The following is an 11595-nucleotide window of genomic DNA, read 5'->3' as shown; positions in this document are numbered from 1 at the left end:
CACGAGTTGTTCACGAACAAAAAGTCCTTTTAGCAACCCTAATCATTTAGTCATAAGACAATAAGGGTTTGAGTAAGATTTAAAAATTATTATTTATATTAAAACATCATTTGAATCTAATTTAATAATTTTTATTCTATTTTCTTAATCAATATTTTAATTGGTTATAAATCTTTGTAGCCATGTAGTCAATTATATTTTTTTAAAATACTACTTAATATATATATATATATATAGACTTGATGAGTAGCATTTCGAGCCAAAACGAGCCGAACACATCTTAGTTCGTGTTCGGCTCGTTAACTTATCGAACGAAATTAACGAGCTGAACACTAGCTTCTTAAAGAGTCGAACACGAGCTGTTCGCGAACAACGAGCCGTTTTGACAGCCCTAGATATATCAAATTATTTATCGATCTCTGATACCTCTTACAATCAACCAGTTATCTTTCTTCTGCACTTAGGTTGGCCTTCCAGTCAATTAAAGATACCACAGGTTTTCACCCCAACATGCTTGTTTCCATGATGAGATCAAGTACATACTTTCTCTGGGATAAGACAATCACCTCAGGTCCACGGACCACTTCAATCCTAAAAAAGTATCTGAGCTGCCCAAGATCCTTCATCTCAAATTCATTGTCGAATTTTACCTTTAGCTATATAATTTCTATCTCATCATCACCGGTGACAATGATGCCATCAACATGCATAGCAATTATAGTGGTGTGATATTTATTTTGTCGAAATAATATCGTATGGTCTGCATTGATTTGCTGATATCTCATGCCCACCATAGCCTTTGTAAACCTTTTAAACTTGACTCGAGAAGACTGGTTTAAGCCATACAAGGACTTACTAAGCTTACACATATTACCCACTATCTGGGTTGTACTGAATCCTGGTGGTATCTCCATATGTACCTCCTCCAGCAATTCAATATTAAGAAAAACATTCGTCGCATTGATTTAGTGTAATCTTCACCCACCATTCACTGCAAGAGAAACCAGTGTCCTCACTGTGCTCATATTTGTTATTAGTGTAAATGTTTAATTATAGTCAATGTCATATGTCTGATTATATCTTTTCGCCACCAGTCATGTTTTGTACCACTCTACATTCTCTTATGGAGTTTGCTTTATTGTGAAGATCCACTTGCACCCAACTATCTTTTACCCCACCGGTAGTGATATCGAGAGCCCTAAGCTCTCCAAATGATTAAGTTGAAAAACTTATCGCAAAAAAGAGTTGATGCAGAGTATAGCCTTACTCAGTAAACGAGGTTTAAATGAACAGTCAAAGAATACGTGTGGCGGGATTTAGAATTCAGGTAAGCTTGATGCACCAATTCCATAATGTGATAAATGGAAAATCTAACTAGAAGATGGGTAGCTTGAATCTTTAAGGGTACAAACATTACTGATATATAGTAATATAAGTCATTTAAAACGATGGAGAGGAGAACCTTCCCCAGTGGAGTCGCCAAAAGAAGACCTTGGTGGGAGATTTTTGTGTCTCTACACACCAAAGAATTCTCCGAAAACTTCTAAATGATCAAACATGACATTTAATTACTAATATACCTCCTCGAGGGCAGGAACTACCATCTTGAAATGTGTTTAATCATTTGGATGATAAAAATCTTTTTAAGTCTACGAAACCAATATTTTTTCACTTACCTTATGGGTGTAAGATAAGATTTATTTTTTTATGGGGTTGGATTCTTTCATATTTAATTGCATTTTCAGAGTCGTGAGTCTTAAAGAAAACTTTCAATTAATATAATGATATATGCTATCTAGATTGAATGGTTGGGCTTTCGAAGTTGAGGTGTCAAATGATCCAAGTTTGAAGTTTTGGAAGATTTAGGTTCCAATAAGATGAGGCTTTACAATTCGATGACAGTTTGCCATGAAAAGACCCAAGCAAAGGGACTTAACCGTCCAAGGAGGAAGGTTTACTCAAAGAATTGAACTTAGATGATGGCTGAAGAGTTTGAAAAAGTCTGGTAGCAAGTTTTAATTGATCAGATCAGGTCAAAAGATGAGTTTGGAATGATTGGTTTGACTTGTTTGAAGTTATTGGAGTTCCTAAACTGAAAGACAGAGTCAAAAATGTTTTCTAGATAGAGGTGAAACGTTGATTTTAGAACACCTCTAGACTTTATAAAGAATCCAAATAGGCGAACTAACCTAGATTTTGGGAATAACGCCCCCAGTCATAATGACACGGCCTTCATCGTCTCGGGTACGTTGGTATCATTCAACTATAACCAACCTTGTATTATAAATCCTCCTTGAGTGTCAGGATCATGAGATATGGAGAGTTTCTTAGTTTTAAGGTGGTTTGGAATGCTTTCGTTAGTAACCGTGGTTTACTTCATACTAGGACATTTCTTTTAGTTTCACGGGGTAAGTTTGTTTGTTTTATATGTCCTAGTATTTAGCACTAACTATAATACATATTAGACTAACTGAGGTTTTTATGCTTAGATTAATCTAAGGTAGGTTTGTGGTCATTTGTTCTTGTGTCTAAGTTGGCTAACATAGAGTTCGTGTTGAATCTGCCTAGGTTTAGTTATCTTTCTCTATGGTGGTGGTTTTTATACTTGGATTATCTTTCTTGTGTCTAAGTTGGCTTAACATAGTTAAGTTGGCCAACACATGTTTGTAAGAACATGAGCAGATTCTTCCTTTGACAGTGCAATTCCTTTCAATATGACAACTTTGTCATCCTATCTTGAGCAATAAATTTTGGTTAAGTGTATATATGCTTAATATGCTATCAACAAATTTTCATCATCCAACATAAATTTCGAGGCATGACTTACAATCAAATGTTCACCGAACTATGATTTCAGCAAACTTACAGTCAAATTGATTGGCTCGCCAAGGCGGACTTAATGATACCGAAATTGGTCGAATCTGATTCAAATCAAGCCCAGTTAAAGTTGTTAAGCCACATTTAAAAATTTTTCAGTACATAATTGGAAATTCAAACGTATTTCAAATCCGACAAGTTTATAGTCAAATAGTGCGTCTTGACGAGACGAATCCAACAAGCTCAAATTCTTTTAATTCAGACATCATCAAGACTTTCAAATTTTCACTGAACGTCGTCCGATTAAGGGAGTGGTCTAATGGAGTGGTCTGAATTTCTTTCTTATTTGCAAACATGACTCTCCTAGACACTATAAATAGACTCATCCCCTCTCTTGAGAGGGGAGTTAGACCTTGAGCCAGAACAACATTGAAGCTTGAAGGAGGAGCTAAAGTCCAGCATCTCTTTTGCATTTTAGATCTGACGAATATTTTCCTCTCTTGCTGTCGGCAACCACTGTGACCACCATATGTTGACCACTGTTGGATGTCCTCTACTCATTGCAACAAAGCTTTGAGCAAAGACAAGACTTGCATTGCGGAGCGACGAAGCAATAATCGATGTCGCACAATCATGAAGCATCCTACGGAGCAGTTCATCATTCTGAACGTTGTAACAATCTAGAAGATGGAGTATCAAAGCCCCAACAACTACTCCCCGCTATGTCCACTCCCAACTGTGAGACAACGAGCTCTTCTGTGCATGACCATTGTAACTTGAGAAATTGTATACCCTTTCTTTTCTGTGGGACAAAGGTCTGTACTTGTAATTACCAACTCATAATGGATAATTTAAACTGGGCTAGGCCTCGTGATTTTTCTCTTTCCGACTTTTTCACGTAAAATCTTATGGTGTTTTTACCTGTTACTTTTATTATCTCAGTGTGTCAGATTCTTGTGCAACGCTAAGACGATAACTCATTACTCTACCACCACGATTCCCTAGCACGCATCAGTGTTAATGGCTGATGCAAAGAAAATGAAAGCTGTGTGCTTTATTTACAAAGGAGTAAATAGTATGAGGCTTAAGGGGGAGATGAGTGCAGCTAAAAGAAAATTTGAGATATTGTGGATGAGAAAGATTTTCTGCTCGTGTGATACTGCATTCGCTGTCCATCACTGCCACCAGATACGATTCAGTTTAGTGTGGAATTTTTATGGTGATTAACAGTTCTATTCCCTTTTTTCCTAATCTCTAGTTGAACTAACAGAAATTTTGTTTGATTTATTTCGATCAGGTCAGTACTTTGATAAGGTTGGGTGGAAACCTGATCTTTCTACAGGTTCGCCTGCTGTACACGTGCTAATAAGTATAATCACGTTGATACTTTAAAACTTATATTGCATATAAATGTGCAAAAATTGCTGTCTAACAAATTATAGCTGGATGAGAATTCTCTTGAAAGAGATATACGCTTGCCAGATCAAATTTTCCAAGCTTGACTAATTGGAAATCTTACTACATAAGCGCTGCCTTTTGATTCATTAGGTATAGTATCCAAGCAAACATTCGTAATATTGGATTTGGACATGTCAGATCTTTTGTAATATCTGTTTCTTATTTCCCATGTGGTTACGTCATCTTTTGTGGTCATAAAAAATGTGGAAGCATGTTGATTAAATTTTTGTAAGAAACTTTGTGATACCGGGGTTTAACCAAATAACAATAGAGAATGCAAATATTATTACTAAATCAAATAAGAACTTATTATCAGAGAACTGAAATAGGAAATAACAACACACACGACACATAACACATGACTAGGGTGAATCAAAGGTAGTGGTGGTGGCTGTTGGGGCTCTGGCAAAGTGAGGAGATAGAGCAAGTGGGCCGAGGTGGTAATGGAACAGCAGGGCGGCAGCAAGGAGGTTGGGGGCTGGGAAGAAAGTAAAACAGTCAATAGATGTGGTTTTGGGCGGCGGCGGCCCTGCGAGAAGGCTGGAACAGTTGGGAAAATAGCCACTGGGAGTGGGGGAAGCGGCGGGAAGGCTGGACCGGTGATACCAGCAAGAGGGGAGTGGGAGCGGTTGGGCGGGATAGAGGTGAGGGAAACGGGTGGCTAGATTGCAGAAACTGCAGGTGGACAGCAAATAGGCACTGGTCTGGGTGGCTGTGGCCGGGAACAGCAATGTAGGAAGGCGTTGGAATGGTTATGAGCAGCTGGAAAGGTGGTGGGCTGTTGGAAAGAGCAAGGGAGTGGACAGGTGCAGCTGCAGCAGCGAAAAGGATTTTAGGTGGTTGGGTGGGTGTGGGCGCGGGTGGGGACGCGCAGGTCTGTTGACCGGTAAAACGATGAGGAATGGGTGCAGCGAAGCGGGACGGATGCGGAGGAGTTAGAAAAGGATAAATCACCACTCTGGGAGCAAGTATAGTCAGAGATCACCTGACCCGCAGATACAACCCTAAACAGGAAACGGAGGCGTCGGAGGCTGTATTGAGCAACACCATAACAAAAACTGAGAATCCAACCCTAATACACCACATATATAGGGAATTACTTGAAAGGAAGCAAGGATAAAAGAAAACATGTTAAAAATTGGAAAGAAATCTAAAGAGTCACCCTTAGGCTTGCTTTTGCTTGCTCGCGCAAAACGGATGCTTCTCTCACAGTCACAGGGTTGCGAACCCCTGCGATTTCCACGTGACTTTGTGGAACTACTTCAGATTTTCCACCTTACTCTACTGATAACAAAGACAGGTCCTAGGGTTATGGTCTGAGTTTTATCAATTTGCTTTCTTTGCATTTTTCAATTATCTGCGCCATACCAGGAAAAGTGAAAGCCAACCATGCAAAAAAATGGTTCGCCAAGGTTGTGTTGCGGGGATTATGTCAAAAAATGATTGTGATGCTTTAGCTCTTCTGCCAATAGATCAACAGTTTTGCATGAAAATGGCTTGCTGCATGACATGTTGATCACAAAATCTTCTTTTTTTTAGCAAAATTTATCTACTAAGGTCTTCTGGATTGAGACTATTCAACTTCAAAATGAAGTATGCCAGTTTACCGTGGTATCATCAGAGCTTACTCTCTGTTGTTTTGCTTAATATTTATGTAGCTATTAGTTTACGCAATGTAAAACCTGGATTAGGTATCATATTCAGCAGTTGTAAAGTGCTGATTTTTTTTAGGAGCTGTTGGAGTTCATTGGCATCATATATTCACAATGCTTGTTTATAATCTGCTTGCCATTTCTTATCTCAGGCTTCAAACTTTTAACTTTCCTTCTCACTCTATTAGCTAAAAATCAACCTTTCTGCATGTCCTTCCTAACTATTATCTGACACTTACATCAGCGATGTATATTTTATTGGAGGATTTGGCACTGTCCAATGGATCGATGTCAAAGAATATGAAGGCCTTCAACCTGACAAGATTGCTGCTGATGGTGGAGAACAAAACTTAAAAGTTTGTACATGATCTCTACTTTTGCTTTTGCTTTGTAAAGCAACCTTGCTCTACCTTGTTTTCATTTTAGTGAAACTTTGAGCAATTATGATGACTAATTATATCATTGTAAGGGCTGAGAGAAATAGATACTGAATACCCAAACGCCTAATTTTTTTCTATTGCTGCTGAGTATTTTTTTTTGCCGTAGGAACTTAATGCAATCTTCTCGAAGCCTCTTAGAGAAATCTTATCCGCTGAAGGTGAGATAGATGATGCAGCTCTCATATCAGTAGACAGCAAGGGTACAGATATTCGGGTTCGACAGGGTGCTCAGGTAACCTTTAATGTGGAAACAGAAACACTATTATCTGGCCCCTCACCTCCTTCCTATTTTTCATCCTTTTTTGCCACCCCTGTAAATGCTACACGAGCAGAAGCTTTTATAATGAGAATTCACGATATTGGAACCAACATAAAATGCTGTTATGAATTTTAAGTTGACCCCGAAATTGTTGGGACAGGTTGGTGTGATGATTAGTTAACCCATAATCAATTTTCGTGATTTTGTTATGAAAGATTGACATATGCTGAACTGTTTTAATTGATTCTTTTGTGTGTAAACTTACCAATTGACAATCAACTGACTACAAACATCTAGTATGGTTGTGTATAGTGTAAGTGAGCCAAGCCAATTTAAACTTGATTTGCTGACAGGCTTAAGCTTGAGCTCAAACTCAAGCTTTTGTATCATGCACGATCAGCTTGTTGCCTCTTGAGCTGGCTTGTTTAGAAACCCTAAATGTTGTATTTTTCCCTTGTACTAAACTCAGTTTACTGCAAATTTTACGAACTGTTTTTTGTCCTTGAAACACTACTAGACCATCAATGGTTTCTACAGCTAACACCCTCACTCTCTCCGTCCCTACAATTTGCTCCATCCTACGTGACCGGACTAGTCTTTTTTTCCTACAACCAACTCTCTTTATGACTTCCTTTATTCTTGCCATTGAACCCTTTGATGATCTCTATAGTGAACGCTCGCCTCGGTTGTGGTACTGTTTTAGGGTTCCTAAAAGGTTTTTGAGGATCTGATCTTGCGGGCAAACATTGTAGAATGACAAAAGGAATAGAATATGTGAAGTCGATGAAGATTGAAAGTGGATTAAAGGGACTTCATTGTTGTTCAGGATGAGGACAACAAACAGCACATCAAGCTATGTTACCTGCAAGGCACGAAATCCAAGGGAGATTCACCAACATTGTCCCAAACAAGCTATTGGTAATCTCAACCAAATAATAGCTACGTTCGAGTGGTCGGTCAGGTTTTGGTGTTGGGATTTCTTGAACTTGACCCCCGCCTAGGGGCGAATAACAGGTATGTCCACTTCATTCTCTCGGGGTAGTAGATGGTTCTCCTTCTTCACTAGGAGCACCTGGATCCTCATTGTATGATGATAGATCAACAAAGTTGAACGTAGTAGAAATAGTAGAGTCTCTAAATAGGTCCATCTTGTACGTGTTTTCATTAATCTTTTTGATAATCTTGAATGGGCCGTCAGCTCTTGGCTTGAACTTCCCAAAAACATCTAGAAAAAGTTCATTTTTCAAATTTTACCATACTAAATTTCATTCCTTAAAAATTTAGGTTGTTTTAGAATTATTAGTATGGTTCTGCTACTTCAATGTTTTGCTTGGCAATTCTTCTCATTTGCTCATAAAGGCCTTGAATCTTTTTTACGCTATTCATGGCAGCTTTGCTAAGCTAAGTAGCGGCTAGTATCAGCAGTAGTTTCAATGGGGTGAGAGGATTCTGCCAACAAACTCAAATATTGTTATCTGCGGACTAACTGGCTAAATGATTATAAGCAATTTTGACTTTGGGGAGGATCAAGTCCCATTATCGGATATATTGTCTAGGAATCACCTGAGTGGATTACATAAATTGCCATTCATCACATCTGTCTTTCCATCCACTTGAGGATGAGCTGCTAAATTGAATTGAAGCTTTGTAATGAATGCTCTGTAACTCTTTAACCATGTGAGAAAAGTAATCAAAAGCAATAATGAAAATAGTGGCTGAAAGGGGGACACCTTGCTTAATGCCTTTTGTAGAAGAAAATAAGCCACAAATATTCCCATTAATGAACACACTATAATTGTTGCATCTTAACCATCTAGAAATAAGAGAGCAGAAATCAGCGTTAAAGCCTCCGTCATGTAAGACTTCGAGGATGAAATTCCAGCTTTTGTGTCATAAGCTTTTTTTAGATCCAGCTTCATCATCAGATTGCCACTCCTACATTTTCTATCCAGGTCATGAATAAGTTCTTGAGCCAAAATCTTATCTAATAGAATCCTCTAGAAACGACTTAGAAAATTTATATCCTTATTTGATGTGATGGTCCTAGGCTGCTTTGCTTTTGGTCCATTTGATGCATCCTACAGAGAACTCCAAGTGGGACTTTCTTGTCGTTGGTCCCATCGGTGCTTTTTACAACACTCTTACCTTCCTTTTTCAATGAGCTCCCACTAATCCTTTTTCAGCAAGCTCCCATAGACTTCACTGTTTTCTTTGGAGATCACTAGTTTGATCTTGGGAGTTATGGATGAGTCTAGCTCAAGCTCATCACATGAGCTCGACTTGATCTTGAGCTGTAGTTCGAGCTGGGCACTGAGCTTAAGATATCTTTGACTTTAGCTTGATTGGTCTTATTTACACTTTTAATTGTGCTAGTTATTGCCTGACGATTTCTGATCAATATGGTAAGCAAGCTTTGCTTTGTACAACTTGAAATGACCATATTTTTCAAAAATTTAGACTGACTGGGATTTATTTGTTATCAGTAGTTTTTATCAGGTAATTTTCAGTAGTTTTCTGTTTTTTCGTTGTAGTAAGGGGTGATTGGAAGGCATTTTGTCTTATAGTGTTCGAGTCATTAAATTTGTATCATCCCCTTAATACAAATATGGCAGGCCTCGGCAAATCACCATAACTGGTCAAAGCAGTCTATTATTGAATATTTCTTGATGTACAATAGTCAATAGAATAGATTGTATTTACTGTTCTCTCGCATGGTTAAAGGGAATAAATGAACCAATAGGGGAATGCATGGAAGTTTATAGTTCTCAATGCATACTAAAATTAACTTGTATAATATGAAAAATCATTTGTGCTTATTGCAAAATTAGAACTTAAATAAATATAATTAAAACATGAGAAAAACTAACTAGCACATAATAAAGATCAATTTTGACAAGAATCTAACAACTGAGATTTCTTCACATGTGATGATCAGTTCATTCTATCACTTTGCATTACAATTTTTGCAAACCTTACCAATCAAGGGTTAGATATTGGTTGCTGCTCTGCTTCAAAAATTTTATTTCTCATCGGCACTTAATTTTTTTTTTTCGAATAATACATTTTGGAATCGGCTAGAAGAAGTTTTTTTTTGGACTTTTACTGAAGGTTGTCCATGCAGTTTAACATTCAGAGGTTGTCATTTGAAGTGGAGCATGGTGTTGGGACTTTGGAGGAGGCGAAGAAAGCTCTTCAGAAAATAATCAACAGAGGATGTAAGCAAAGTCAAAATTACAGAAGTTGATCTGAACAACTCAACTCTGCTATCACTGTAAAAAAAAAAAAAAAAAAGAGTTTTAAGGCCACCTGCTGCCGGTGAGTGAAGAATAATTTTATGGTTTGTATATGTAATCTTTCCTTGTTATATTTTATTAGGTGTGTTAGTGATTCAGAGTGGCAATTAATACATAAAAATTCCCAAATAAATGCGTATATAAAGTGAGATTTTCTTGTATTTTTCTCACAGTTTGTGGCTAAATTAGTGTTTGAAGTTTTATATCCATTATAATTTTTGGCCCAAAAAAAAAAAAAAAAAAAAAAATCATTCTCTGTGACTGTTTTTTTCCAGATGTGGCATTATGTTCGAAGTACTGGTCAGATTATTTCATATAAGAAATGATGAAATTAGAAAACTCCATCCAGCCTTGAAACCTTTTGATAGCTAATTTGGAATCAGAAGTGTTGGGCTTGCAATCAAGCAGCTTTTTAATAGAGTCCGAATTTTATTTGGCCTGGCAAGCCTTTCTATGGCATGCAGTTCATAGACCTCCTAATATCACTACACTAATTGCATCAGATCTTAGTTGTCTGAACAGTGGACCAAAAAAGTAAATATTTTAGGCGTATTTACATGCACACCACACAGTTCTTATGTATTTACATGTCTTGCGCTTAAACATTTATATTTACATGCACGCCAATCAAATTTTCAAATTAGGGGCATTTACAATTCTCATGTATTTACATCACACATAGCACTTGAATCTTTAATATCACATAAAAAATGGCCTTATCACAAGTGAAATAAATCTTTTCAAAATGCTATACATGTACTTAGCATACAATTCTCATGTATTTACATCACACATAGCACCTGAATCTTTAATATCACATCAAAAATGGCCTTATTACAAGTGAAATAAATCTTTTCAAAATGCTATACATGTAAATATGGAAGTTTAGGTGTGAGAAATATATATGCATAAGAATTAATAAACTCAAAAATGTTACATCCCTGTCTTCTTAAAAGTAAATTAAACATTTTTATGGGTAGGTTTATGACACCAAGATTACAAGGTAAATAACAAATTTTGAGTGTTAGATATGTGAATGCGTAAGCATTTTATGGTATGAATGTGAATTTCACATTATTTTGTTTCATGATTTCTATACGCAAGCATATCATGTTTTCTTTTGAATTGAATGTGTAGCAGAAGTTACAGAGGATTGTTCATTAGTTAATTTTCTTTTCTAATTCCTTGACTCTTAAACCAACTAGGTAGAATAATTTGCTTAATTTTCTTCTACAAAGATCACAAATTGAACTAAATGATAATGAATCCTTCTCTAATGTTGTATATATTTTTTATGAACATTTTGAGCTCATGGTTTATAGCTTATCAAAAGTATTCAACATTTCCAATATATGAAAGCTCATTTACCTCATCATTAGATTTAAGAGTCATTGTGAGCTTATCCTTTTTTCCCTAACTGCTTGTATTAGAAATTTTGGAAGGCTGTATTAAGGCAATCAAAGGAACTCTAAAATTTACAAAATCTCTTCGAATTATATAAATAATTGAATACACCTTCTCTCACTTTTCAATCATAAGATGAGACTCTTATATTTGTAACTCTAAATCCTGATAATTGCATATTTATCCGTTTCATAATGGTGAAGAGTATAGTTTTTCACTGGGAGGTTTCGGGCTCAAATTATGCATATTGTCTTTTGTGATGACCTTTTGAC

At 36.8% G+C, this 11595-nt stretch overlaps 1 protein-coding gene across 1 annotated transcript in view; it reads left to right on the top strand.

Moving 5' to 3' along the window:
- The window catches only part of LOC110026116, a 48919-nt gene extending 39002 nt beyond the window's left edge, over positions 1-9917 (top strand). The window contains exons 7-9 of the mRNA XM_020726918.1: positions 6172-6283; positions 6474-6599; positions 9748-9917. Of these exons, the coding sequence (XP_020582577.1) occupies positions 6172-6283; positions 6474-6599; positions 9748-9870 (361 nt within the window). The 3' untranslated portion in view covers positions 9871-9917. The remainder of the gene's footprint in view (positions 1-6171; positions 6284-6473; positions 6600-9747) is intronic.
- The last annotated feature ends 1678 nt before the right edge of the window (positions 9918-11595 follow it).

Source organism: Phalaenopsis equestris, unplaced genomic scaffold (assembly GCF_001263595.1).
Source record: "Phalaenopsis equestris unplaced genomic scaffold, ASM126359v1 Scaffold000352, whole genome shotgun sequence".
Taxonomy (NCBI): Eukaryota; Viridiplantae; Streptophyta; class Magnoliopsida; order Asparagales; family Orchidaceae; genus Phalaenopsis; species Phalaenopsis equestris.
Note: the sequence above shows the minus strand (reverse complement) of the source record. Positions and strands in the feature narration are given on the sequence as shown.